The sequence below is a fragment of the Osmerus mordax genome, chromosome 6 (genome assembly GCF_038355195.1).
Source record: "Osmerus mordax isolate fOsmMor3 chromosome 6, fOsmMor3.pri, whole genome shotgun sequence".
Lineage (NCBI taxonomy): Eukaryota > Metazoa > Chordata > Actinopteri > Osmeriformes > Osmeridae > Osmerus > Osmerus mordax.
Window position 1 is genome coordinate 20806195 of NC_090055.1, and position 27406 is coordinate 20833600.

At 45.8% G+C, this 27406-nt stretch overlaps 1 protein-coding gene and 2 long non-coding RNA genes across 6 annotated transcripts; all 3 read left to right on the forward strand.

Annotated features, from left to right (window-relative positions):
- Window positions 1-87: 87 nt before the first annotated feature.
- dhdds (dehydrodolichyl diphosphate synthase) lies at window positions 88-8416 on the forward strand. 3 transcript variants are annotated; one of them, XM_067237883.1, is made up of 9 exons: window positions 88-125; window positions 640-717; window positions 1946-2065; window positions 2893-3035; window positions 4124-4240; window positions 4600-4701; window positions 6008-6122; window positions 7569-7676; window positions 7907-8416. In XM_067237883.1, the coding sequence occupies exons 2-9, from the start codon at window positions 655-657 to the stop codon at window positions 8189-8191; spliced, it is 1053 nt and encodes a 350-aa protein (XP_067093984.1). In that variant the 5' UTR covers window positions 88-125; window positions 640-654; the 3' UTR covers window positions 8192-8416. The 3 variants fall into 3 exon arrangements, with proteins under 3 accessions (XP_067093984.1, XP_067093985.1, XP_067093986.1); XM_067237884.1 differs by having other exon boundaries at window positions 88-113; XM_067237885.1 differs by lacking the exon at window positions 88-125 and adding an exon at window positions 359-427.
- Window positions 8417-9657: 1241 nt separating this feature from the next.
- On the forward strand, window positions 9658-14349 carry LOC136944280 (uncharacterized). Its single transcript, XR_010876751.1, has 6 exons — window positions 9658-9805; window positions 11139-11165; window positions 11265-11294; window positions 11506-11562; window positions 13140-13190; window positions 13676-14349. It is a non-coding gene; the product is annotated as an uncharacterized lncRNA (long non-coding RNA).
- Window positions 14350-15617: 1268 nt separating this feature from the next.
- Window positions 15618-27014, forward strand: LOC136944601 (uncharacterized). Of its 2 annotated transcripts, none has more exons than XR_010876775.1 (3): window positions 15618-15751; window positions 21960-22073; window positions 24073-27014. It is a non-coding gene; the product is annotated as an uncharacterized lncRNA (long non-coding RNA). The 2 variants fall into 2 exon arrangements; XR_010876776.1 differs by lacking the exon at window positions 15618-15751 and adding an exon at window positions 20725-20882.
- The last annotated feature ends 392 nt before the right edge of the window (window positions 27015-27406 follow it).

The window sequence follows — 27406 nt, forward strand, 5'->3', positions numbered from 1 at the left end:
TATTTTTTCGGCATTATGTTCTAAATCTATAAACGGTTCACTCTCAACGGAGGAAGTGATCCTTCCCCGTCCTACGTCACTTCGTGATGAGGAAGAGGACGTCATCGTAAACTGTGAGTTGGAAGGTCTGTGAAATATGTCAAACTATCAGTTTTACTATCGTCAAATCAGTGACTCTCTCATTGGATTGAATAAACTCTCCAATTATTATTTATCATAGATCTTTACCCGTAAATGTACATTTAGTAAAATCGTAAAATATGTTATTTGTTCCTGTGTGTAGTTCCATTGCGACATTCTCTAGGCTAGCAGGCTGTGAGCAACGTCTTGCAAGCCGCCTGGGCTGCGGACTAAAACACCGCAGCAGGCTTGTAGTAGCTTTCCCCCCGATTAGATTTAGACCGGTCGAGTCTCAAGCCGTTCTCGTGTGAGTTATTATTCTCTTTGAACGGGCTAACAACACTATCCTTTCCAGTAACAGGCAGTCTCACTACACGCATGTCAACGCTTTGCTTTAAGTGTTCTTTGTAATATGGTACATGCGTACAGTAATTCGTTGGACTTCCTAGAAAAACAACCACCCGTTTAAGGCTTCATAACTGATGCTGAAATACCCACTGATGCCGCTCTGATTTTCAGGTTTAAAGACTCAAGATGTCGTGGATAAGGGAAGGTGAACTCAACCTCCTTGAAAAGCTTTCAGCCAATATACTGATGGTAGGAATATCATTTAAATTCCCTGAAGTACATCTCGTTCCTTGTAGTGTACTATTTAAATTATGTGAAGTTATTTCAAGCAAATGTAATCTATATGAATCTGTGGTTATATATGTTGCCTTATGAAATAGAACACAGACTTAGCCACCCAGCTGCTGTTGTGTGTGTTGATGTTGTCTACATGCAGTCACAAGCAGGCCCCATGTTTATGATGTGTGTGTTGATGTTGTGTGCGTTCGTGTTGATGCTGTGTGTGTTGATGCTGTGTGTGAGTTCATGCTGTGTGTGTGTTTATGTTTTGTGTGTTGATATTGTGTGAGTTGATGCTGTGTGTGTGTTGATGTTGTGTGTGTCTCCTAGGCAGGCCCCAGTATATGTTGATGTTGTGTGTGTGTGTGTCTCCTAGGCAGGCCCCAGTATGTGTTGATGTTGTGTGTGTGTGTGTCTCCTAGGCAGGCCCCAGTATGTGTTGATGTTGTGTGTGTGTGTCTCCTAGGCAGGCCCCAGTATGTGTTGATGTTGTGTGTGTGTGTGTGTCCTAGGCAGGCCCCAGTATGTGTTGATGTTGTGTGTGTGTGTGTCTCCTAGGCAGGCCCCAGTATGTGTTGATGTTGTGTGTGTGTGTCTCCTAGGCAGGCCCCAGTGTGTGTTGATGTTGTGTGTGTGTCTCCTAGGCAGGCCCCAGTATGTGTTGATGTTGTGTGTGTGTGTGTGTGTCTCCTAGGCAGGCCCCAGTATGTGTTGATGTTGTGTGTGTGTGTGTGTGTGTCCTAGGCAGGCCCCAGTATGTGTTGATGTTGTGTGTGTGTGTGTGTCCTAGGCAGGCCCCAGTATGTGTTGATGTTGTGTGTGTGTGTGTCTCCTAGACAGGCCCCAGTATGTGTTGATGTTGTGTGTGTGTGTGTCTCCTAGGCAGGCCCCAGTATGTGTTGATGTTGTGTGTGTGTGTGTGTGTGTCTCCTAGACAGGCCCCAGTATGTGTTGATGTTGTGTGTGTGTGTGTCTCCTAGACAGGCCCCAGTATGTGTTGATGTTGTGTGTGTGTGTGTCTCCTAGACAGGCCCCAGTATGTGTTGATGTTGTGTGTGTGTGTGTCCTAGGCAGGCCCCAGTATGTGTTGATGTTGTGTGTGTGTCTCCTAGGCAGGCCCCAATATGTGTTGATGTTGTGTGTGTGTGTGTCTCCTAGGCAGGCCCCAGTATGTGTTGATGTTGTGTGTGTCTCCTAGGCAGGCCCCAGTATGCCCAAACATGTAGCGTTCATCATGGATGGCAACCGTCGCTATGCACGCAAGCAACATGTGGAGCGGCAGGACGGGCACACACAGGGTTTTGACAAGCTGGCGGAGGTGAGTGGGGAGGGAGGAGGGGAGGGAGGAGGTGAGGGGAGGGGAGGGAGGAGGTGAGGGGAGGGGGGACGGGGAGGGGAGGGGGGAGGGAGGAGGTGAGGGAGGAGGGGAAGGGAGGAGGTGAGGGAGGAGGGGAGGAAGGAGGTGAGGGAGGAGGTGAGGGAGGAGGTGAGGGGAGGGGGGACGGGGAGGGAGGAGGTGAGGGGAGGGAGGAGGGGAGGGGAGGGGGGAGGGAGGAGGGGAGGGAGGAGGTGAGGGGAGGAGGTGAGGGGAGGGGGGACGGGGAGGGAGGAGGTGAGGGGAGGGGGGAGGGAGGAGGTGAGGGAGGAGGGGAAGGGAGGAGGTGAGGGAGGAGGGGAGGGGACGGGGAGGGAGGAGGTGAGGGGAGGGGGGCGGGAGGAGGTGAGGGAGGAGGGGAGGAAGGAGGTAAGGGAGGGGGGATGGGGAGGGGAGGGGGAAGGGAGGGAGGATGGGGGGGAGGAGAGAAGGGGAGGGAGGACGGGGGGAGGGAGGGAGGGAGGGAGGGAGGGAGGGAGGAGGGGGGGAGGAAGGAGGGGGGGGAGATGGGGGGGGGGGGGGGGAGAGGAGGGAGGACGGAGGGGAGGGGAGGGAGGATGGGGGGGAGGAGGGAAGGGGAGGGAGGACGGGGGGGGGGGAGGGAGGGGTGGAGGATGGGGGGGAGGAGGGAAGGGGAGGGAGGACGGGGGGGAGGGAGGGAGGGAGGGGGGAGGGGAGGAGGGAGAAGGTGAGGGCCCGAGGAGATGAGGGTGGAGGAGGGGGACTGGTGAGGGTGTGTGTGTTCCCCTGACGTGTGTGTGTGTGTCCAGACGCTCCGCTGGTGTCTGCACCTGAACATCCCCGAGGTGACGGTTTACGCCTTCAGCATCGAAAACTTCAAACGCTCCAAGGAGGAAGTGGACGGGCTGATGGAGCTGGCCAAGCAGAAGTTCCTGAAGCTTCTGGAAGAACAGTGAGTCCTTCAGGGTCTGTTCCACAGGAAAGGCTGTCTGGCAGTGATCTGATTAACTGTGGGATTCATTACATATTTATTAGGGTATATCGTGGTACGATACATTGCGGGGCAAAAATGTAACCAGTATGTAACCCAAACAAACAAACCCAATGTTTGAAAGCCTTTTATGTTGAGTTTAACTTACTTGATCAGAAGTAACTTACTTGATCAGAACTTTTTTTTCACTTTTACTGCTTTAACCCGTTAATGAGCAGTGTCACAAATATGTGATCGTTGGAATGTGGGTCCCACAGTAACATCACAAATATGTGATTTTGAACATTCCAATTGAATATTTTCCGATCGACAAAAACTGCGACAAACGCTTTAGTATGGCTTCAAAATGTACTAATGAGAAGGCTAACAAGTAGCACTAGCATGGTAGTAGCATTGCTACGAGTATTAGGCTAGGTAACTTGGGCCGGAAGCTAACTAAAGCTAGCTAGCTACTGTTTTGGAAAAATAACTTGCTCAGTGGGGACCGTTGGAAATATTTAGAACCCACGCAGCTAAAGGTTGAAGTTCTGTCTTCTTATTTCATGTAAAACATCAATTTTGTTGTTCAGTGAAATTCAAATTAACACACAAACACAATTACATTTACATTATGTTTAGTCATTGAAGACGCACTTATCCAGAGCGACTTACAGTAAGTACAGGGACATTCCCCCGAGGCAAGTAGGGTGAAGTGCCTTGCCCAAGGACACAACGTAATTTTGCACGGCCGGGAATCAAACTGGCAACCTTCAGATTACTAGCCCGATTCCCTAACCGCTCAGCCAGCTGACTCCCTATAGTTACTTAACATACATAAATAAAATCCTGAAATGTTGCACATTCTTGAAGTTGTTAAATTAAAACTTTTTTTGTGGGGGGGTTCAACATATCATAACATACGTGATGCGTATCAAATAGTGAGCTGAGTGTATCATTACACCCCTAATATTTATATGCTTATTTATTATGTTGGTCTAGATTTGACTCGACACCTAGATCATTTATGGGTTATATGCATGGCTGTTAACCTGTGTGTGTGTGTGTGCCAGGGAAAACCTAGAGAAGCATGGTGTGTGCATCCGTGTGCTGGGAGATCTGAACATGCTGCCTCTGGACCTGCAGCAAGCCATCGCCAGAGCTGTGGTCTCCACCAGGACCCACAACAAGTACGTGCCTCCTCGCACCCCAGACATGTCTCCTCGCACCGACAGGAAGCTTCCTGCACAGACAGGAAGCTCTCACGCTGCGCTCACAAGCACCTCAGGATGAAGAAGAGGTGCTGTTTGGCTGACCCTGAGGTGGTCTAGTGTCTGGATTAATCGAAAGAAAGAAAAAAAAGACAGACAGAAATAATCTTTCTTTCTCCCTCCCTCCCAAGGGAAATTAAAGTATGCAATAGCTTATACCACACATACACAAAAACACCAATATACACAAGGATATAATATGAAAAGCACAAAAAAACATTGCAGTGAAATGTCATGTAAATAGTAAGTAAACATGATGTAAACTCCACCTCCTCCAGATGCTTCCTGAACGTATGTTTTGCCTACACTTCGAGGTACGAGATCACCAACGCCGTCCGGGAGATGGCCTGGGGGGTGGAACAGGGCCTCCTCAAGTCCAGGTACTGCCAACCCTGCCTCAGCCCCCACTGCCAACACACACCCTGCCTCAGCTGCCACTGCCAACACACACCCTGCCTCAGCCCCCACTGCCAACACACACCCTGCCTCAGCCCCCACTGCCAACACACACCCTGCCTCAGCCGCCACTGCCAACACGCACCCTGCCTCAGCTGCCACTGCCAACACACACCCTGCCTCAGCCCCCACTGCCAACACACACCCTGCCTCAGCCCCCACTGCCAACACACACCCTGCCTCAGCCGCCACTGCCAACACACACCCTGCCTCAGCTGCCACTGCCAACACACACCCTGCCTCAGCCCCCACTGCCAACACACACCCTGCCTCAGCCCCCACTGCCAACACACACCCTGCCTCAGCCCCCACTGCCAACACACACCCTGCCTCAGCCCCCACTGCCAACACACACACTGCCTCAGCCCCCACTGCCAACACATAGGATGGGTATAGCTCAGTGGTAGGGCATGGGGATGGGTATAGCTCAGTGCTAGAGCATGGGGATGGGTACAGCTCAGTGGTAGAGCATGGGGATGGGTATAGCTCAGGGGTAGAACATGGGGATGGGTATAGCTCAGGGGTAGAACATGGGGATGGGTATAGCTCAGTGGTAGAGCATGGGGATGGGTATAGCTCAGTGGTAGAACATGGGGATGGGTATAGCTCAGGGGTAGAACATGGGGATGGGTATAGCTCAGTGGTAGAACATGGGGATGGGTACAGCTCAGTGGTAGAACATGGGGATGGGTACAGCTCAGTGGTAGAGCATGGGGATGGGTATAGCTCAGTAGTAGAACATGGGGATGGGTATAGCTCAGTGGTAGAGCATGGGGATGGGTATAGCTCAGTGGTAGAACATGGGGATGGGTATAGCTCAGTGGTAGAACATGGGGATGGGTATAGCTCAGTGGTAGAACATGGGGATGGGTATAGCTCAGTGGTAGAACATGGGGATGGGTATAGCTCAGTGGTAGAGCATGGGGATGGGTATAGCTCAGTGGTAGAACAGCTGAGTAACAGAATGCAACCGTCTGTGATCTGACGTAGATCGGTCGCTGTGACGTAGATCGGTCGTGTTTTGGCTCCGCCTATACAAAACCTGAGCTGAAAACGGAGGAGAAACTGTTCAACGGTTCTAACTCCACATTTCAGTGTGACAAAGTTTTCGCGCTTTGCACATGCTTTCAGGAACTCATTTCACACGTGTATATAATGTACTGAGAAGCAAATCATGGAATCTGCTTTGCAGGATCTTTAAATCAAACCCATGATTCTGCTTGTGTGCAGCGACGTGTCGGAGGGCTTGTTGAGCCAGTGTCTGTACAGCAGAAACTCCCCCAACCCCGACCTGCTGATCAGGACCTCAGGAGAGGTCCGCCTCAGCGACTTCCTGCTCTGGCAGGTAACAACTTCCTGTTTACCCTCCAAGGACTAACACAAGTATCTTCCTCCAGCCCTAACCATCTTTAAATCATGTAGACCTGACATACTGATGATGCTTATCAACTGCTCATACTGTATCCTGTGTTACATGAAGTCATGTTGTGTTGCTGAGATGTTGCCCGGTAAACGTAGATCGCTCCTTGACTCTTACTGACCTAAATACTGTTAGAACTGTTCACTTCTGATCCTTGATTTCCTGCTGTACCCTCACTCCAGATCAAAGTGTCTGATAAATGAGTAAACTGTAAACATGTTCTGCAGACTGTAGTGTTACGTGCAGTGTTGTTTTTGGCGTCTGTTTTAATTTTAGTCTAGTAATTTTAGTCACTTATTTTAGTCAGAGTTTCCATGACTATTTCCGTCTAGTTTTAGTCAATTAAAATTGTATTTTAGTCTTTTTAGTAATGAAATTCTATTTAACCCAGTCAATATAGTATAAGTACCTAGTAGTATAGACGGTGTGACTAAACGAGACGAAATAACATTGTAACATTTCGTCTCGGTCAACGAAAATGAAGACACGTTTTAGCATCGTTTTTATTTTGTAAACCACATTTATTCTCGTTTTTATTGGTCAACAATATTACATTATACCTTTGAATCATAGTCATCGTCACATGACCATTTATGTTGCGTCTCGTTTTCGTCACGTGATAAAGATTCGTTGATGACCATATTTAGTCATAATTTGTATTGACGAAAGCAACACTAGTTACGTCAGGTAATGTTGTGGTGTAAACATGTTTTGCAGACTGTAGTGTTACGTGAGGTAATGTTGTGGTGTAAACATGTTCTGCAAACTGTAGTGTTACGTGAGGTAATGTTGTAGTGTAAACATGTTCTGCAGACTGTAGTTTGTGAGGTAATGTTGTGGTGTAAACATGTTCTGCAGACTGTAGTGTTACGTGAGGTAATGTTGTAGTGTAAACATGTTCTGCAGACTGTAGTTTGTGAGGTAATGTTGTGGTGTAAACATGTTCTGCAGACTGTAGTGTTACGTGAGGTAATGTTGTAGTGTAAACATGTTCTGCAGACTGTAGTTTGTGAGGTAATGTTGTAGTGTAAACATGTTCTGCAGACTGTAGTTTGTGAGGTAATGTTGTGGTGTAAACATGTTCTGCAGACTGTAGTGTTACGTGAGGTAATGTTGTGGTGTAAACATGTTCTGCAGACTGTAGTTTGTGAGGTAATGTTGTGGTGTAAACATGTTCTGCAGACTGTAGTGTTACGTGAGGTAATGTTGTGGTGTAAACATGTTCTGCAGACTGTAGTTTGTGAGGTAATGTCGTGGTGTAAACATGTTCTGCAGACTGTAGTGTTACGTGAGGTAATGTTGTGGTGTAAACATGTTCTGCAGACTGTAGTGTTACGTGAGGTAATGTTGTGGCGTAAACATGTTCTGCAGACCTCCCACTCCTGCCTGGTGTTCCAGACCGTGCTGTGGCCTGAGTACTCCTTCTGGAACCTGTGTGAGGCAATCCTGCAGTACCAGTTCAACTACAGATCTATCCAGGTCTGTGGAGGGAATGTTGAACACACCTGCATACCTGAGACACACTAATCGCAACTGCTGTATTTATGGAAACTATTCCAGCATTGTGGTAAAAGAAGACATAATTCAGTCTAAAGACAGAAATATTGTCGTTTTCCTGTTCAGGGAATGTGTGTGTGATGCTGAAGACCGTGAATAGCTAATGTGTGTGTCTTTGTGCGTGCCTGCCTGTGTGTGTGTGTGTGTTGCAGAAGGCCAGAGAACTCCACCTGGAGGAGCAGGGTCTTCGGCAGCTGGAGGCGGACCGAGTCTGCGTGGCCCAGCTCTTGGTGCATCATAGGAAGAGCGGGCCCCTGGATGCACAGCACCTGGTGCATCATGGGAAGAGCGGGTCCCTGGACGCCAAGAGGAAACAGGAAGCCGTGCGGAGCTACGCGGCCAGCCGGGAGGAGAGGGTGGAGGGCTTTCTGGGAGCGCTGCAGCTCAAGAGAGACTTGTTCTTCACCAGCCTCAGCACCCTCGCAGCACAGGGCTAGGAACCCCAGGAACCTTGACTCACATCAACATGGCTGGATGTGAACACTCCTCTCGCCACCTGCATCTTCCAACAAGGCCCCTGGAGAAGGGAGGGGGGATGTTGTATAAATAATTTGTATAAAGATGAGAGCGCAATTTCTACCCCTATGGGGCTATAGTTTATGTGGAATATTTATGTATTTAGTCGAAATAAGAAGTCTAATAAACCGAAAAGATCTGGTTCAGTTGATATGTCTGTTGTTCAGTAGTGTCTGGTAGATGGCAGCATTCACCTCTGTCTCCTAGCGTGCTGCTTTAGTAGAGTCCTAATCAAGTACTCATCAATGATGAAAACCTTTTTTTTAAGAAATTGCTAATATATTTTCAACCTTTCAAAACTTTTGTCGAAAATATTTTTACCTTTTGAAACTTTTCAAAACATTTTATCAAAATAATGATTTCGAAAATATTTTTTCAACCTTTCAAAACTTTTTCCCCCATTAGGTTTTAAAAACCTTTAGAAAGTTTTTTACTACTGCTACACCAAGAAGTGTGTTAGCCCCACCATGAAAGAAGCAAGACAATTGTGTATTCTATTGTGTATGTATTCACATTGAAATTCAGACAGTGAGGAAAAAAGTTAGTTTTGAGCCCTGCCCCTGATCAGGCTGGTACAGTAACAGACCCCTGACCAGGCTGGTACAGTAACAAACTCCTGACCAGGCTGGTACAGTAATAGACCCCTGACCAGGCTGGTACAGTAACAGACCCCTGACCAGGCTGGTATAGTAACAGACTCCTGACCAGGCTGGTACAGTAATAGACCCCTGACCAGGCTGGTACAGTAACAGACCCCTGACCAGGCTGGTATAGTAACAGACTCCTGACCAGGCTGGTACAGTAATAGACCCCTGACCAGGCTGGTACAGTAATAGATCAGCATCTGGTTTTGACACTAGGGTTTCAACGCTTTCACTAGACTCCATTGATTACTAGTTACCATGTATTGTTAGGTCACATGATTGCATTAGTGAAATACTTTCTCCAGTTTTATTTTAATCTTGACACAATTAACTATACAATAATGTAGTTAATTCAACACAGTCATGTTAATTTAAATGTATCTTCATTGAACATGAACGTTTTTTAAAGAATTCTTAAATATTTTACCTCACATTCAAATATTCAATTTTACCATTCAAAACCGATATACTTTTTTTTAAACATTGTCAATTGTTTTGTATTTTCTGGTTCAAACTGCCAGGAACTATATCACTTATTATAAATTTTCATTGTATGATTCAGAAAACTATTTTGAAGAACTACGCCATCTTGATCTCAATATTGAGTACACTGTCACTTTAAGAAATTGGTGACGCCTACAAGCATGTGGTTTTATTTGTATCCAATGCCTGGCTTCAAAATACAGAACTGGATCAAACCGGTTTCGATCTTATATTTCAATATAAAAACTAATAAACCTTCTGTAGCCTTAAACATTCACCATTGTACTTGCACACAAGGCACGTTGTGACACAGAGCCCTTTCCGAAAAAACAACTACTTGGTACACAGTTGTATTTTTTTTTATTACTACTCAACTCCAAAACTGTAATCAAGATGCCCAAAAGAAAGGTAAGAATGCTTTTTTTACGAACAAAATGCTAGGTAAATTCTCCGCCATGTATTTTAGCCAGTTTATGTTGCATTCCGTTTGTATTTTGCATCAGAAGAACGTCATCACAGACATGGCGGTCGAGCGTTTCAGATGACATCCTTGAATTTCAAAACATTTTCGACTTAACAAATCGGCTAGGCAACAAATTAAACTAGTCCTGAAGCAGCAAAATTATACGAATATCAATTTTTATCAAGTATATGTCTGTTAAACTTGCTTGCTAGCTCGGGAAGCGACCTGTCTCGAGGCGAGGACAATTCTCGCGCCCTGCTTCCCCTTGATTGACTCCGTGCTTGCCAGATTTTGTGCCAGTGATGCGCATCTTGAACTGAACTTTATACCAAATATTTAATGTTCGAACACCGCATTCCGTTTATACATTAATTATGTACAAATGTAATGAAATGAGAAACTAAAGCTCGTGGTTTTGTATGTTTACGGCAGAAGTTAAGGCCCAGAAGTGAACCTCCAAGAAATTAAGAAAATATGCGGGAAACCTATTTCCGTCTTCAACTAGGAAGCAAGTTAGCTGACTTTGTGTATATAACATGTTAAACTGTAGCTATAAGATACATGCTCGGGGTATGTGATTACTGACGGCATAATATTTCATATTCTACCCTAGACCTTTTAGATGGATCTAGATCCTCAACCAATGCGTAATTGCGCATCACGATTGGGATAAGCATAGCCATTGCCTGCAGCGGGGCTCTGGTTGTCGTTCAAACTACGACGCGATCAGTTCAGCCTGTTTTGTTGAATTATAACAGCGAGTGGGAAACGTGGAAGGAGGGGGGATAGCTACGTACACGATCCTTAAAAACACAAGATGATGGAAAGATTTGCTACATGGTAATCTCATGACAGCTGTCCGACGCGCGCTGATGCAAACAAAGGAACCGAACTGTCAAGCGCGTAACGTCGTCATGACAGCAAGATTTGAATTTGAATAAGCGCGGGAAGTTCTTGTAGAAAAAGCTCGAGCTAAAACCATACATTAGCGGAAGTTGTTCCAGGAAGGCTTGACTTGCCGGTCTGATTACGTCATTAAAGTCGTTATGTTTATAAACAGGCTAAATCAATGTTTGCGGGTGTTCCTTTGGGATGTGCACTTGTTTGGGTCAAACTCATAATGTCAGTTTGTACAAAGGCCTGTTGGCATAGGGTTTAGATTAGTCCATAGTCTCACTGTAAACAAACACTGATTAAGTCAGTACTTTTCACAGCTGTCATTTTTCCCCCCAACCTACTTCAAAACAAAATGTTTTCTTCTCTTATTTTTCTGAACAGGCTGATGGAGCCAAGAGCAAGGAGGAGGTGAGTGTTGTTGAAGCTGTGATTCATCATGAAATATGTCACATTTTATCACTTTTACACTTCTAATTGACTATTTTTCTTTCTTGCTTTTGCTCTCAGCCTTCCAGACGCTCTGCACGGTTGTCAGCTGTAAGTTCCTTTAAAGTTTCAACTGTGTGTTCGCTGATGTCAGAATCATGTTTTGAATGTTCGCTGATATCAGCATCATGTTTAGAATGTTGAAGCAGTTGTCTATGAGCTGAGTGTTTGTGAATAATAGACTCATTATATTTTCATGGATTTCTTTGCACTGAAATGTAGTATTTGGGGTAAATATGCGTGTAACTTACACATGTTTTAGAAACCTACAGCTGCCAAACCAGCCCCGAAGCCGAAGAAGGACAAAGCTGCACCAAAGGTGGGACGCAAACTCAGATCAGTTTATCCTCCATGAAGTAGTGTGTTTCTCTGTCCACCTCAGAGTCAGTAGTGTGTTTCTCTGGCAGCCTCAGTCAGTAGTGTGTTTCTCTGTCCACCTCAGAGTCAGTAGTGTGTTTCTCTGTCCACCTCAGTCAGTAGTGTGTTTCTCTGTCCACCTCAGAGTCAGTAGTGTGTTTCTCTGTCCACCTCAGAGTCAGTAGTGTGTTTCTCTGACCGCCTCAGTCAGTAGTGTGTTTCTTAATGTGCAGGTGATGTAGGGTCAGTTGATAGTAGGCCTTAACCCTGTTCAGGTGATGTAGGTTCAGTTGATAGTAGGCCTTAACCCTGTTCAGGTGATGTAGGGTCAGTTGATAGTAGGTCTTAGCCCTGTTCAGGTGATGTAGGGTCAGTTGATAGTAGGCCTTAGCCCTGTTCAGGTGATGTAGGGTCAGTTGATAGTAGGCCTTAACCCTGTTCAGGTGATGTAGGGTCAGTTGATAGTAGGTCTTAGCCCTGTTCAGGTGATGTAGGGTCAGTTGATAGTAGGTCTTAGCCCTGTGCAGGTGATGTAGGGTCAGTTGATAGTAGGCCTTAGCCCTGTTCAGGTGATGTAGGGTCAGTTGATAGTAGGCCTTAGCCCTGTTCAGGTGATGTAGGGTCAGTTGATAGTAGGCCTTAGCCCTGTTCAGGTGATGTAGGGTCAGTTGATAGTAGGTCTTAGCCCTGTTCAGGTGATGTAGGGTCAGTTGATAGTAGGCCTTAACCCTGTTCAGGTGATGTAGGGTCAGTTGATAGTAGGTCTTAGCCCTGTTCAGGTGATGTAGGGTCAGTTGATAGTAGGTCTTAGCCCTGTGCAGGTGATGTAGGGTCAGTTGATAGTAGGCCTTAGCCCTGTTCAGGTGATGTAGGGTCAGTTGATAGTAGGCCTTAGCCCTGTTCAGGTGATGTAGGGTCAGTTGATAGTAGGCCTTAGCCCTGTTCAGGTGATGTAGGGTCAGTTGATAGTAGGTCTTAGCCCTGTTCAGGTGATGTAGGGTCAGTTGATAGTAGGTCTTAGCCCTGTGCAGGTGATGTAGGGTCAGTTGATAGTAGGCCTTAGCCCTGTTCAGGTGATGTAGGGTCAGTTGATAGTAGGCCTTAGCCCTGTTCAGGTGATGTAGGGTCAGTTGATAGTAGGCCTTAGCCCTGTTCAGGTGATGTAGGGTCAGTTGATAGTAGGCCTTAGCCCTGTTCAGGTGATGTAGGGTCAGTTGATAGTAGGCCTTAGCCCTGTTCAGGTGATGTAGGGTCAGTTGATAGTAGGCCTTAGCCCTGTTCAGGTGATGTAGGGTCAGTTGATAGTAGGTCTTAGCCCTGTTCAGGTGATGTAGGGTCAGTTGATAGTAGGCCTTAGCCCTGTTCAGGTGATGTAGGGTCAGTAATGTTGTTTATCTAAAGCACAGACATTAGTAATGTTGTGTATCTAAAGCACAGACATTAGTAATGTTGTTTATCTAAAGCACAGACATTAGTAATGTTGTTTATCTAAAGCACAGACATTAGTAATGTTGTGTATTCACTGGTTTATTTCTGTAGCCCAAAGGAAAGAAGAGCCCAGCTGAGAACGGGGATACCAAGTCAGACCAGGTATGTTACTGTGATATATAACATCTCTGTTGTCTCACTGTTACTGTGATATATAACCCCCTGGTCCTCTCAGAGACAGTTACTGTGATATATAACCCCCTGGTCCTCAGAGAGACTGTTACTGTGATATATAAATCCCTGGTCCTCTCAGAGAGACTGTTACTGTGATGAATAACCACCTGGTCCTCTCAGACTGTTACTGTGATATATATAACCCCCTGGTCCACTCAGAGACTGTTACTGTGATATATAACCCCCTGGTCCACTCAGAGAGACTGCTACTGTGGTATAGAACACCTTGTTTTAAATGCTAAATGCATTTGTGCTATAGACCTTCAGTCCTTTTCAAGTTATCTTGATTACTTGATCAAGATAGTGATTGATGATGATACCTAGTATGTGCTGTGTAGGAGTCCTGTGTGTTTAAGCTGTACCCCTGAGGGCTTCTGTTATTACTGAGTAACTTGTGTCTCCTTCACTCACAGGCACCAAAAGTTGAGGCAACTGGTGACGCCAAATAAGGAACGGTTTATCTTGTTGTGTACTTGGTGACTGTACAGTTTAAAATAAGTATTTTTTACCAAGTTTTATATTAAATTTAAATATCATTTATAGTTCATTGTGGGCTTACACTTGATGTATAAAAGCTGTTCTGGGGTGGTGGGGGGGTTCATCCATATCCATGTTCATAAAATGACTTCCGTCCATTTTAACTAATCCCGTTTTTTTAACTGCTGAATATCATAAATATTTTCCTACATTTTGGATTTTAAATTTACTTTTAAAACCAAAATAGCATCATAAGGCAGCTAAAGTGTGTTTCTAAAATGTTTAAGGGGAGAAGGGGTTTTGCCACTCTCTCTTATAGTTTTTTACATGTAATATTGATATTAATATTCTAATTCAAACCAAAATGATTTTAAAAACTGTACCAACATGAGATCTTGACATTTAGAAACAGTTAAAAGATTATCAGTAATTCACATTTTAGGTCAACAGTCCAAATCCAACCCAGATAAAATGTATAATGTGAACGTAATCATTTGTTAAATCTGATGAAAATGTTCTGTTGTTTGTTTTATTAAATAATGTTCTGTAAAAGAAGGAAGCTTTGAATTCAAATGTTATGTATGTTCTTGAATAAAATGATCCACAAACAGTCTGTTTCACTGCATTCTTAATATTGTGTGTATCTTACACATCACTACAAATACACATTTTACATTTATACTATTTGCAGATGCAATCTTTATCGAAGTACAAAAAGTGCAGCACATAAGGATTAGAAGCAGTTGTAACTATCACAGGGGTCAGTGTAAAGGAGAACAGCGCAACAACCTCACATCTCAAATATAACATCTAAAAAAACTCACTACACTAAATTAAAATGTTTGCGTCTGTACTCACAGCTTGAACAGACTCTTAACAGCGCCTTACATGCCTGTTCCGCCGCCAGCGATGTGTGATTGTATGAGTGTGTTGTGATTGGTGAGGAGTCGATGTGTGATTGTATGAAAAAAACCTGGTCTCGGCTCTGAGGTGGTCCACTATGTTCTGGTGATTTGTCCTACCTTGTCAGAGTTTCCTACCGTAGCGCAGAACTAGAGAGCTGACCTGCACCTTAACCTTGGTGTGCACACCCAAGCCCTGGTAGGTCAATCTGATGGGATCACATCATGTTGGGACACCAGATGTTGGGACACCAGCCCAGACGCTAGCAGCAGCAGGGCTGAGACAGAGGTGCTGTTCTGGTTCCCCTCCAGTAGAGGGCAGCGTCCACTCGGAGGTGAGCGGTCAGACCAGCAGGAACCGTATATCTGTCAGCTCCTGAAATAGGCTAAAGCGGCTTGTCTTCCCAGCAGGGGGCGCTCTCTACTCCGCAAAACACCAAACTAAGGGTACAAGTTCCAGTTCTAGGGGGCTGGAAGAAGAGGATCCTTTACGTGAAGGGGAGTCAACACGCTTTGGAGATGTAGAGGAGAGTGGGGCAGAGTTCAGCGGTTTGTATAAGGATCGTGTTGACAACACCACCAACCCTGCTGCTAGGGGTCGATATCATATCAAGCAGCCAGTGAGACTGAGCTACACGTGCACTTACAATATTTACATCAACATCTGCACACTGGGTCACGTCTAACTGTCTCTGAACGAAACAAATCGACATGATCGAGGAGTTCAAGAATATGAAGCGTAAAAACCTGTTTTTGACAAAGGTTGACGTTTGTCTCTGGAGCCAAGTGTGCATTCCCAAAAATGGGTATTGACCTTTTCTTACGTTTGGAAACATTACTGTTAAAACGGATTATGGTCAAAGGTTATGATATCATGAAACCAAGGAAAACCAAAATACAAACTGCATGGCGCTCACGAGATGATAACACTGCACACGTTTAACATGCACACCAACTGGCGCGTGTGCTCAATGGCTCGTGCAGCTCCCACCCCCTTCAAGTGTCTATAGGACAGGGTTCCTATATAGTCTGCCACATGAACATTGTGTGCTTTTACTTCTCAGCTTGCTTGGGAACACATTAACGAGCTCAAACCGAGCACGTTTGCAGGTAAGGTTTAACTGCTACCTTTAATTAAATGTTTGCGCAACATATCCTCTAATTAAAAAAGTAACAAGCAATTTGAAATTCGTAGTCTTCGACCAAGTCAATTGTCGGATTCTGTTGAACAAAGGCACTCTTACTGAGCTATAGGTCAAATTTATTGTGGTTACAGTGACTAACTACGACATGTTTGAATTGATATTGAGTTGTGGGATGCAGGGGTGGATTTTTACTCTTAAAACAACAAACTTTGATCAATTACTCTGCCAAAATTGGGATTGTCGAAATGTATGTATGTGTCTTCAGTGGTTGTCTGTCTTATATATCAAAGTATGGTATAAACATTTAAGAATCCTTTGGCACCATTTCTAGACTTGCAAATGTTTTAGTTCAGTTTGATGGAGAACAAAAACTGTAAGGACTAGTCTTTGAAACTCCAAATGTTCTCTTTCTATTTTACCTTTGCTCTTTATAATAATATTTCCATCATCTATTGTGCAGACTGTTAGTTTGACGGGGCGAGTTAGAGTTTATTTAATTCAACTGTCCACGTCTTTCATACACACCTAGCCAGAGGGCAGCAGCTAGATACTCACCGCTGAATTGGAAGCGGGTAGAGAACAGACTATTAAATATGAACTGGTCTTGTAAAGGGGCGCCCAGAGGGTGTGCTGAGCAGTGTCTGCTGGTTCCGGTGGTGGGTGCTGGTGGTGGGTGCTGGCCCGATGACACTGTGTCTAGCTTGGCTGTAGTATTAACAGTGGCAGGGCTTTTTTACTGTAGATCTGACATGTGACAGGCCTGAATGTCCCTAAATCGTGTGTGTGTGTGTGTGTGTGTGTGTGTGTGTGTGTGTGTGTGTGTGTGTGTGTGTGTGTGTGTGTGTGTGTGTGTGTGTGTGTGTGTGTGTGTGTGTGTGTGTGTGTGTGTGTGTGTGTGTGTGTGTGTGTGTGTGTGTGTGTGTGTGTGTGTGTGTGTGTGTGTGTGTGTGTGTGTGTGTGTGTGTGTGTGTGTGTGTGTGTGTGTGTGTGTGTGTGTGTGTGTGTGTGTGTGTGTGTGTGTGTGTGTGTGTGTGTGTGTGTGTGTGTGTGTGTGTGTGTGTGTGTGTGTGTGTGTGTGTGTGTGTGTGTGTGTGTGTGTGTGTGTGTGTGTGTGTGTGTGTGTGTGTGTGTGTGTGTGTGTGTGTGTGTGTGTGTGTGTGTTGAACTGCCCGGAGGACACTCTGTTCCATCATGGAAGGAAGCTCCTCACCATCTTGCTATCTCGCTTGCTGCTCCGGTCAGCTGCAGTGTGTGTGTGTGCTGTAGACCTATCCACCAGTTGAGTATTTGTCGGTGCTCTGAGAGGTGAGACCGGTCACATCAGTGGACGTCCTGCTGTTTGGACACTCCTCCGACAACAAGGGAGGTGTCTAATCTCATCACGGTGTCGCAGGAAACACAAATGACTCTTGTGTGTAAATCAGGTTGTTTTGTTTTTTTGAAGGTGTTAAATCCCACAATTGGCCAGGGAATCCCATCCTCCTGAACTTCCTTGAACGGCCATTTTATGGGACTGTGAGGTTAATAGAGGCCCCTCTCCAATGTCAGAGATGCGAACGGCATCATGGGAACTGTGACGCCAAGTTCAGGTTCTACTTCCCCGCTCAGCCTGATGCATGCTGGGAGATGGGCGAGCCAGCTGGTTGGCGGTGGCCTCCTAGACAACCAGATCACATATGGACCCGTGCGATCGGGGAGTTTTGGACTGTGCAGGGGAAATGTTAGGAAACCATGTAAGCGCTAGCGTGCTTACACACACACACGCTACAGTCATGTCTGATGCGGGGGAGGGTCTTAAACCCAGCCTCAGGATGATTGCAGTTGTGCAATCCTCTGTCCGGCCAGTGATGTAATCACTAGGGGGGGGGGGGGGGGGGGGGGGGGGGGGGGGGGGGGGGGGGGGCGGGCTGAAGGAGCGCAGACAGCCTGACATTGGCTAAGAGCTTAGCGTGACGCTGTGATTAGTGAATTCTCACACGACTGGTGCAGTAACGGGTTAGCGTTGAATGACGGGATGATAATGAGGTTGTATATGTGGAGAGTTCCTCCCTCCCTCCCTTCCCATCCTGTGTGTTTGAGAGCGCTCTGCTCTGGCTCTGTGCTCTAAAAGCTAGGCTGTGGCTTCTTCTGCCTGAACCAGAGAAACCGCCTCTACGTTCCCTGAAAGAGTATTAGGTGGTCAAATATCGACTGATGCATTTGCAAAAATCCCTTAATGCTCAATCTGTATTGGTTTCTCCTCAACACTGAACGTGATCTGCAGTCGCTTTCCCACAATCGGCAAACGAAAGCAGCTGAAAGACGAGCTGCGTGTTTACCGACGTGTCGACATGGACTGTCTTTACGTGCAGCACCCAGGTAGAGGCTGACGCACGTGTCAGGTGGTTCCCAGTCAAGTCTTCTTGTGACGGCTGTTGTATTGAGGGAGAGCTAGCTAGCTGTGGGGAGAGGCCTGCAGGCCCAGGCCTCCTCAGCTCCTTCTGGTGCCAGCAGGACATTTACTGCTGAGTCATGAGGAGTGAATGCACAGACTTCATGACTTGGTATGTAGGTGTGGTGTCATCAGGATTAATTGTGTTGTCCCGTAGTTGTTGATGTTGAGAGATGGAATGTGATTGTCATAGATCTTCACTTTGTGTTAGTTAAGCAGTTTGATCACCAGTTTCTTGATTTATAAAATCTAATATGATGACGATGGATGGTATGCTGATCTGAGAACACAAATACAAAGCTTTCCATGTACATAAAAGTGTGAACTTAAAGACTTGCAAATCCCTAACAATGTACGCACTTTTCCAGGGAAATTATCTCGATCTGAAACTTTACTTTCTTGGAATTGCTAAGAAACTTTACAAATACCATGAAAATTAAGGTGTTTTTCTTGGAAAGTTCAGAATTGCCAAGAAAGTATGGTCTTTTTAATCTGTGCCTTGATTTAACAAGGCTCTGTTCCCTCACACTGGGAGTCTTTGTCTGGTGTTAGCTCACTCTCTGATGGAGAGCCTTCTCCAGAACCTTCTCTGTGTCTGGTCTTCAGCTGGCCTCCATCTCCTGTCAGCATGTGGTCCGGACTGGAATGTGGAAGCTCCTTCTAACACCAGAGAAAGGTGTGCCTTAATTCACTTCTCCTTAATCGGCTTGTTCCTGAGATGCCAGAGCAATCGGATTATTTAAGGTTGTTTGTCAGACCCCTGCTTTGCTGGGAGCTTTAACAGCCAGAGGATTGGTCTTTAATGTGATCAGGTCCATGCAGGGCTCGACGCAAACTTTGTTTTTTTTCCTGGAGCACATTTGCCCCCAAGTGAAAAACTTTAGGGGCACAGACAAACATTAAGGGGCACAGTCAGTTTCTGTTTTTACAAACTTTAAACATTGCATCGTTATTAGAATTGAATGAATTATACAAAATTGACCGGAAAACAGGATTGGTTTCTTATTTATTCATTACATATTCATTTATAACTTTTTTGTATTCATTGTAACATTGTTTCAAACTGACTAGCTTGGCCAAGCTTTGTAGCATGGGAGTCTTGATCTTTTTCCAGCTGACAGTCCGTTTTCAGCACATTTAGAGGCGTCAAACATTTCCAGGGAGGGCGCCTCTGTACTGATCCGAATGAGGTCCTCTGTGGTGGATGGGTTCAAACTCATTAATGGGAAATGTAGTTTTTATGTTGTATTCGCACCGGTGTTCATGTCGGGTCGCAACTGCGCTCTTGGTTTTCAGCATAGCTTGCAGTAGGACAGAAGGGGACTCAGTTGAGGGGGTAAAATTTGTTGACGGAAGCATCGTTTAAGTTTCTATTGTTGAACTTGTGTTTATTTTGGTATGTGTTGTGTTGGACGTTAGTTTGCTTAGTTCTATTGTTCACACCGAGTGTGAAGGTTAGCTAGTTAGATCGCTAGCCAGGCTGTTACAGCGCAGGACAGATGCAGTTAGCTATCGCAGGACACAGCCTATGAGGTTTACCCGAGTCATGATTTAGTTGAAATCTCTTTAAAAAAAGAAAAGAGGAATAAACATTTCCGGTTTGAGCATTTTCGGGTTGCATCATCTCTTTTCACGTAACTGATAGCTGCAATAGGTTAAAAACATGCATTGTATGTCTATGGTTAGAACTCGCTCGCACCCATGCGCCCAAATACTTGTCCATGCTCCTTGGCCATGAAACCCTTCAGTACACCAAGATGTTCTGTCAACAGTCAAATCAGATTGGTAGATCCCAGCATTTTGCTCAACAAATTGTATTTGATTTTACATTTCCTGAGGCGGTCTGGAGAATGAAAATGGACGACGAGGCACTTTCTTGTTTTTTGTACCATTTGTAGAGGAAGACTCAGTGATTATGCAAAGCAAACAAAGATTACATCATCCCTTTGGGAGATCTACGGATGGCACTGGAACAACAGTATTAGTCCGGTGGAATGGAAGGGGTTTATATAAGACAGGAACCATCGCTGCATCCTAGAGTCCTTACAGACCCTCCATCTTCCCAGACCTCCTCAGGGTGAGGGCTGGTCGGTGCTGGAATAGGAACCCACCCCTCTGTATTTTCTGATATCAGCTACAGTTGGAGGAGATTAACCGGGCATGTCAAAGCAGTTATGTAATCCGGCGCTGCAACGTAGACATACAGAGTTTATGAAGTGTTTTTTCTCTTGTTCCTGTTTTCTGCCCAGATGAACAAATTGCATCTGACAGTTTGGTAGCTGTGTTGTGGCGTGAGATGGGGCAGACACACGAGCCCTGAGGAAGGGGGCTGTGCGCATGTGTTGGAGCGGGAGGGGTGTTGGGCCAGCCAGTAGATCTGGTTTGGTGAGAGGCAGCAGTATAAGAGGGAGGAGCTCAGAGAGGAAGCTCTCAGTCTCCATCCCTCAGGTTCAGAAACCCAAACTACTTAGAGTTGGCGTTCGGCTGTGGATGTCTGGCTCTGAGGCTGGGATCAGATCTACTGGTTCTTCACCAGGGACCCTGGGAGGGGAGGATCTCGCAGCTGACTGCCACGTTCCGGACAGACACTCTTGCCCTGGAGCAACTTGGAAACCTGCCGTTTTTGTGTTTTTCCACCTGAACTAAAGAGTTTAATCGCAACCAGGTTGGCAGACAAACCCCTCAGACACAGCCCTTCCCTGCACAACCCCTCCTCACCCGTCGATCTCCTCTAATCCAGCTGTTGTGACGTTCAGAGATTTGTAAAGTCCGGACAACTTCCGACTTGTTACTTTTAGCTTTCAGTTTGTTGTTTTATAAGAACAGTCGTTTGTAGTGGTGATTTCCTCTCCCCTGTCTGGTTCCTGACCTAAACCTCTTCCTGTCAAAGTGTAGCAAGTCCAACCATTTTCCAAATGTCACCTCACGCTGGTTAGACTTGCTTTCGTACCTTAACGCCCGTCGTTTGTAATAGATGGTGACATGGAATGCTGTGGTGACATGGAATGCTGTGTAAGTTAGAAAGAAACGTCTAGAGGTGATCATTTAAGGCTCGTTACATCTAATTATATTCAAAGTTTAAACGGACCTGAAATTAATGTTAAAAAATGATCTGCGTATGGCGTTGAAGGCGCTGTGAATAGAATCTCTGTAGCACTGGTTCAGACTCGTTCAATAACCAGGGGCTATACTGAAATAATAGACTCTCAGAAACATTGCCAAGTAGGTCGATCGAGAAAGTTTCTACCAGATGTAGAAAGTTATTTTGCTGCCTCTTGATCGGGTCTGGTTTGGGTGAGGGGAGTTTGACTGGACGAGGCTGAATCAGGGAAACAATGATTGTGGTTATTGCATTCTTGGGCTTGAAGAGTTCCTGTCTTTTATAAAACACTGAGACTTTTCTAGTTTGTCTCCTGGCCAGAGCCTTGCTCCTGGTTCGGTCTCCTCTCCTAGTGGGATACCTCAGTTAGCAGCTCTGTATGTGTACTCTGTGGATGCAGTTTGAACATGCTGGCAGCCTTTGAGTTTCTCTTGCACGTCGATCGTGTCTCTTCGTCTGATTGCCTTTCACAACTAATTCAGTTAGTTCAAGTTTGACTTTATTGTCGTGTGTATTCAAAACATCAATGAAATACCATCTTTCTATGGCTCTCCCCTTAACACAAAGGACGCACCACCCCCCGCCTAATAAACTAAAACAAAACCTCCACCGAACTACAGATTCTTCTTCTCTTGTCTGCAGGTCTCCAGTGCTGTGTAAGCAGCCCCCCTCCTGGTCCTCCCAGCCCTCCTGGTCCTCCCAGACATGATCATCAGACTGGGCAGACTGACCCCTGGATATTTCCGCCTCCTCCAGGTATGTTCTGCATTCATGGCTGTCGAACAGCTCAGCTTGGACCTTAACTAAACCTTTTAAAACTACCTCACAACCTAAACTGTGATGAGCGGTGTACTTGTATAGTCGCTTCTGTCAGACATCTTGAAAGGATCTCCTTCTCCTTAAAGATCAGGGACCGACCTTTACGACTCTGTGCCACTGATTCATGTCCCATTGTGAGGTCTTGAATGCAGGTTTACAGAGGGGTGAATGCCGAGCACAGTAACTACGAAGTGCTGTAGTTGAATGGACACTCATGCTACAGTGTAGAACAGATTGCAGAATGGCTATCTGGCTCCATGAATATTTGATCATGTTCAGTAAGTGTCCTTGATGGGCCTGTATGTATGTGCCTCCATAGACCCATCAGGCGTTTGGCATATTTTCAATGTCTTACTTCCCTGTTCTTTGATGACCGAATACTGTGATGAGTCTGTGTGTTCAGTCATGATGAAGGATACAAATGTTATAATCCACGTTGACATAGGAAATGCCAGATCAGACTTCATCAAGTCTTTGTTTGTGTGAGTTGATGTAAATGGTGTAAAAACATTCCCAGGCAGGAATGGGACGCTTGGAGCAACAGGAAGGGTTGGCGTTCACCGCTTACTGAACAATACTTCCTGATTATCAAACACTGCCAAGTTCAGAGGCAGAGTGGACGTCTAACGGAGTCTGTTAGGTAACTCCTGCTGACAGGGTGCGTCCACGCGGTAGCTAGCCATGCTAACGGGAGCTATGCTAGCAGGCTAACAGGAGTGGTGGTTAAAACTGGATTAGCCTTTCCAAACCGTCGGCCAGCAGTGACCCAACCTGCTGTATAATGGGATCTTATTGGGGGCAACAGCTCTGCATGGAGACCCCCCGTCTGTCCCGTAATCGTCTCATCCCTGCAGCCAGTGATGTGATTAGCGCTGACGCTAAAGCTAGCGATATTATTCCCTGACTCCTTTTGTTCTCGATGCTGGTCGCCAGCCTCTCGTGGATGTGATCGCCCATCAGCCTTTGTCTGCAGCGTTCTTCCTCATGTTCCTGCTAAGTGAAAGACAATGGCTGCCCCCTGTTCAGACCCCCGGATGTCATGACGACTAGCGGAGCGTTCGTGAAAGTGACTGGTTCCATGAGGGGGTCTCATGTTTCCTGGGTTAGGGTTATCGCTCATGTTTGGTGGTGTGATCACTTTTTTACACGTTGGAAGTACCCAACATCCATTGTGTGGCCTGAAGTTATAAATACTAAATACTTTATAAAACATTCCTGACTAATTTGTTTAGGATTTGTCACAGACTAGAAACATTTTCAGCTCGTAAGACAACCCCCCAGTCTGCCTTCAGTGTGTAATTTCTGTGGAGAAAAGCAATAATGGAGAATGTAACCATCACAACTCCTTATTAGGTTGAGATTTGACCCAGAGGCATTATTTCAGGAGGAATGTCGGTAGATTCCAGACATGAGCTCAAAATGGCTGCTGTTGTATCTTTCTGGCCCTGGGAGGGGGAAAGGGAGGAGGGGGGGGAGGGAGTGGGCTGAGTCCACATGACTGGTACTCTGAGTTCTTCTGCACGATTAATAACTAATATTGATAGATTCTGTAACTTTTTAAAAGTATTTTTTTAGATGTTCTTTTTTTATCAAGCGGCAGTGCAGTGTTGGTCCCTTGTTATAGTGTCTCAGCTAAGCAGGTGGGTATAGCTCAGCTAAGCAGGTGGGTATAGCTCAGTGTTGGAGCATTTCACTGAAGATGATGAGGTTAAATTCTTCCTGCCCCTATGTTGCTTTTTCTATACAAGTATCTGCCAAATAAAAAGTATTCTTATTTCTAGTAGCAGTAGTAGTATATTATGACTTGTACTAGTTATCGATAATTATTTTTTGTATTATAAAAATGTTATTGTTATATGATTGTTATGATTGTGGTTGTTGTTGTTATTATGATTATTGTTGTTATAAATGGTTTCCCCTGCTGTCTCCCCTGCAGAGGCAGGTGGCAGGTGAGGTGCAGACCCAGCCTCAGGACCGGGCCGTGAACCAGATCGCCATGATGCTGGCCATCATGGGGCTCAGCCTGTCCTACTACAGCGCACGGCAGATGACCGAGACAGTCCGTGTCCAGCCTGGGCCCTGACCACCCCCGGCAGGGCTGCCTGGAGCCCGCGTGAAGTCAACGAGCCAAAGCCTCGGTGTGGAGGAGGAGGAGGAGGAGGAGGAGAGATGGAGGGAGAAAACGAGCAAATGAAGTGGTCTAGACCAGCACCTTTCACACCTTTTACAGCCGTAGTCAAGTTCACACTGGATTTTGTTGGATCACTAATTCACCATGTGGGGGGAGGGGAGAGCTGCTACTGGTGTTTAGCTTGTCAGCGTCTGGCCCCGGGAGGCGGGCATGTGGGGGAGGCCCCCAGGGTCCTAGTGGGCCCGGGCTTAGGGAGACGTGCTCGGGCCGGGTCTGAGCTGCCGTCGTTGCAGAGACACACGAGATGAGGGATGCCGTCGATACTGTTCTGAGCTATAAAAAAAAAAGGGCGGCAAAAATAAATAAAAAGCTCAGGAATAAAAGGTTATTCTAAAGTAACTGTGAATCCCGCTGACGCTCAAAGCAAGCGGGAGAAACTGAACAGTAGTTCTAAAGGGAAGGCTCTCCTCATTGAAGTGTGTCTCGGAATGATGGAAGGCGGGCTCTCGACATGGCATGCTCAGTATCTAGTAGGCGGCAAACAGTCAAACGCAACTGGTGAAACTCACTTTAGCAACTTCCTATCAGGAGGCAGAAGGATCCAAAATACTACCTTGTTTTTGTTTGTTTTCAATTCTTTTTTCACAAAGTATCGCATTAATCGATTTAAGTCTTGTTCAAGACATGTGGCTTTCTTGAAACAATCCCTATAACTCCAGTATTCACTAGGCTATAACACTTTCTAACCATCAGTAAACTTTGCATGGGTGTGGAGCTTAATGCGTCTCTAAGAAAATCAGATTTCAAATTGCTGTCATGTTAGGTTTTTTAAAATAACGATAAGATGAATGTATATTTCTGTAATGTTTTTTTTATGATTAAATAAAGCTGTGACTATTTGAATGACACTAAGTACAGTGGCACTTCAGTAATGATTTTGGGTGCTAAAGTTTGAGGAAAACCTGCTGGTTATAGATCTTGTTCCTGATAAGAGGTCAGGCTCTTTACTTCTCTCGCACTAAGCTCCGTTTGGTTTCTGCTGAGCTGGCAGATCAAACTCCACAGCCACTTCCAGTGTTGGTAGTTCTACCATCAACAGGAGCGTGTCTTCTGCACACGACAGGAAGTGGTCAGACCAGACAGCAGATGTCTTCCTGTCACTGGGGTGTCAATCTGTGCCAGTCTGCCCGCGAACCCTCTTGCCTCACTCATCTGGCTGACTGACAACGAATGTGGGTCCTTCGTAAAGAAGGGCTTTCAGTGCAGTGCAGGCTGGCTGGCTGGCTGACTGGCTGGCTGGGTAGAACAGGTTGGGGTGTTTAGCAGCAGTATCAGCTAGTTATCATTTTGTGACCCTCCCTGTCTGCCTAATGTTATCTTGCCAGCATGCAATCTACAACAGCCTGACCTACTAGTGTGTATGTTCTCTATAGCTGCAGATAGATAAGGGCTGTGGAGACAGTTCTCTACAGCTGTAGATATACAAGTGCTCTGGAGACTACATGAGGAGGACATTATGTATTTTCTACCTCAACTGAGCCCTCGTTGATCGTCACCCCTCGGATTTTGTTTTTAATGTTTTAATACTTTGGAAGAGTTTGATGTGGAGCTGTGGAGGCATATGAAGGATATCAGAAAGTTTAAATGAAATGGATCGTTGCTTGCTTGCTTTGTCAGGGATGTTAGTCAGAATTAGGAGAAAGTCTGTGTGATGTTGGCACATTTCAAGTACAATTTGTTTAGCTGGATTCATCCTATTGGAAGTTAGTTTTAGTATTTTATATGTTTTGTACTGTCAGTGGCTGGTGCCTAATAAACGGTGGCAATAAAGGAACTGCAAGCACCTTCAGAAGTAGAAATGCATGTAACGGCCAGCTGAAACAGACAGAGGGGAGGGGGAGGAGTGAGGAGAGGGTGAAGAGAGGGATAGTTGAGGGCGCATGCTCGTGCTGGGGCAGATGTGATGCTGTGTGACAGGCTCGAGCCTCGTTGAGCTCTGCGTGTCTGCTCCCCTACCCCGCCCATAGCCCAGGCTCCGCCCTGAAGCCACACCCACCTCCACATCACTGGGCAGAAACACCCAGAGTCCCTCATGCCGGGACAGGACACGACCCCAAACCAAGACATCCCATTGGACAGGCAGTGATGCGTCACCAAAATCAGCCCATTTCTCACAGAGACAAAAGGATGGGGAGGAGGGAGGGAGCGCTGGGGTGAAAATGTCTCCTGGCATGTTTCTATTTTACCGTACGGAGAGAAGGGACAGCACCTCCGAGAGAAGTGACCTTAACAGTCCGGCCCTCATCAACCAGATCAAAGGGTGTACAAGATATGACATTTCAATGTAAAGATTTAAAAATGCCTTTGTCAATGTTTTGTATGTCAACTGTTCATTTGACAGAATATTAGTCTCAGGTGTGAGGCATGATGAGATGGTGTCATGACTGTGTGTGTGTCTGTGATCAGTGATCTGTAAAAAGACAATATATAATGTTTGATCCCCTGAATGATCTCTGGATGTTCTTAAGTGTTGACGTTGTTCCTGAGTAGGAGAAGGTTTGAGTCAGAGCTCCTGGAGAACATCTCTCCTCAGCAGTCAGGATGTGAGTGAGGTACAGACTGGTAACACGTGTGTGTGTGTGTGTGTGTGTGTGTGTGTGTTAGCACTGTGCTTAGAGATGGTCTGCCCTCATCCTGTCTCCTGAAATCTTGTTATGTTGCTGCTTTAATAAACGAGCTTAGATCAACGCTGTGCTGTACTGACGTCTGATTCCGTCTGAAGTCGTTGTTTACTGTTTAATGTTTTACAAACATGATATGATCAACAGGAAAGTATGTGAGCAGTGGGAAGTGGATAACATATTTATAGTTTGTCTTTCTGACTGCCTGTCTGCCTGTGTGTCAGAACAGTCTGAAGGTGTCATGTCAGCAGTTTGTCTGCTGTATGTTTTCAGTTGGTCCATGTTGTCCCCAGCCGGGTTACTCCACAGCTCAGAGAGATAATCCCTCTCAAATCATCTGTCTCCAACTTCCCATGACAACTGCAAAGTAGCACGTTATGACTGCAGGACACCACAGCTAGACAGTTGTTACATGTATGACCAGATATGACATGTATGACTGTGTTGTTTTGGACTGT

Excerpts from the sequence above, each read along its gene's own strand:
- dhdds (XM_067237883.1), top strand. The coding sequence starts at position 655 with ATGTCGTGGATAAGGGAAGGTGAACTCAACCTCCTTGAAAAGCTTTCA. Across the intron at positions 3,036-4,123 it reads CTGAAGCTTCTGGAAGAACA|GGAAAACCTAGAGAAGCATG; the intron begins GTGAGTCCTTCA and ends TGTGTGTGCCAG. Across the intron at positions 7,677-7,906 it reads TCAACTACAGATCTATCCAG|AAGGCCAGAGAACTCCACCT; the intron begins GTCTGTGGAGGG and ends TGTGTGTTGCAG.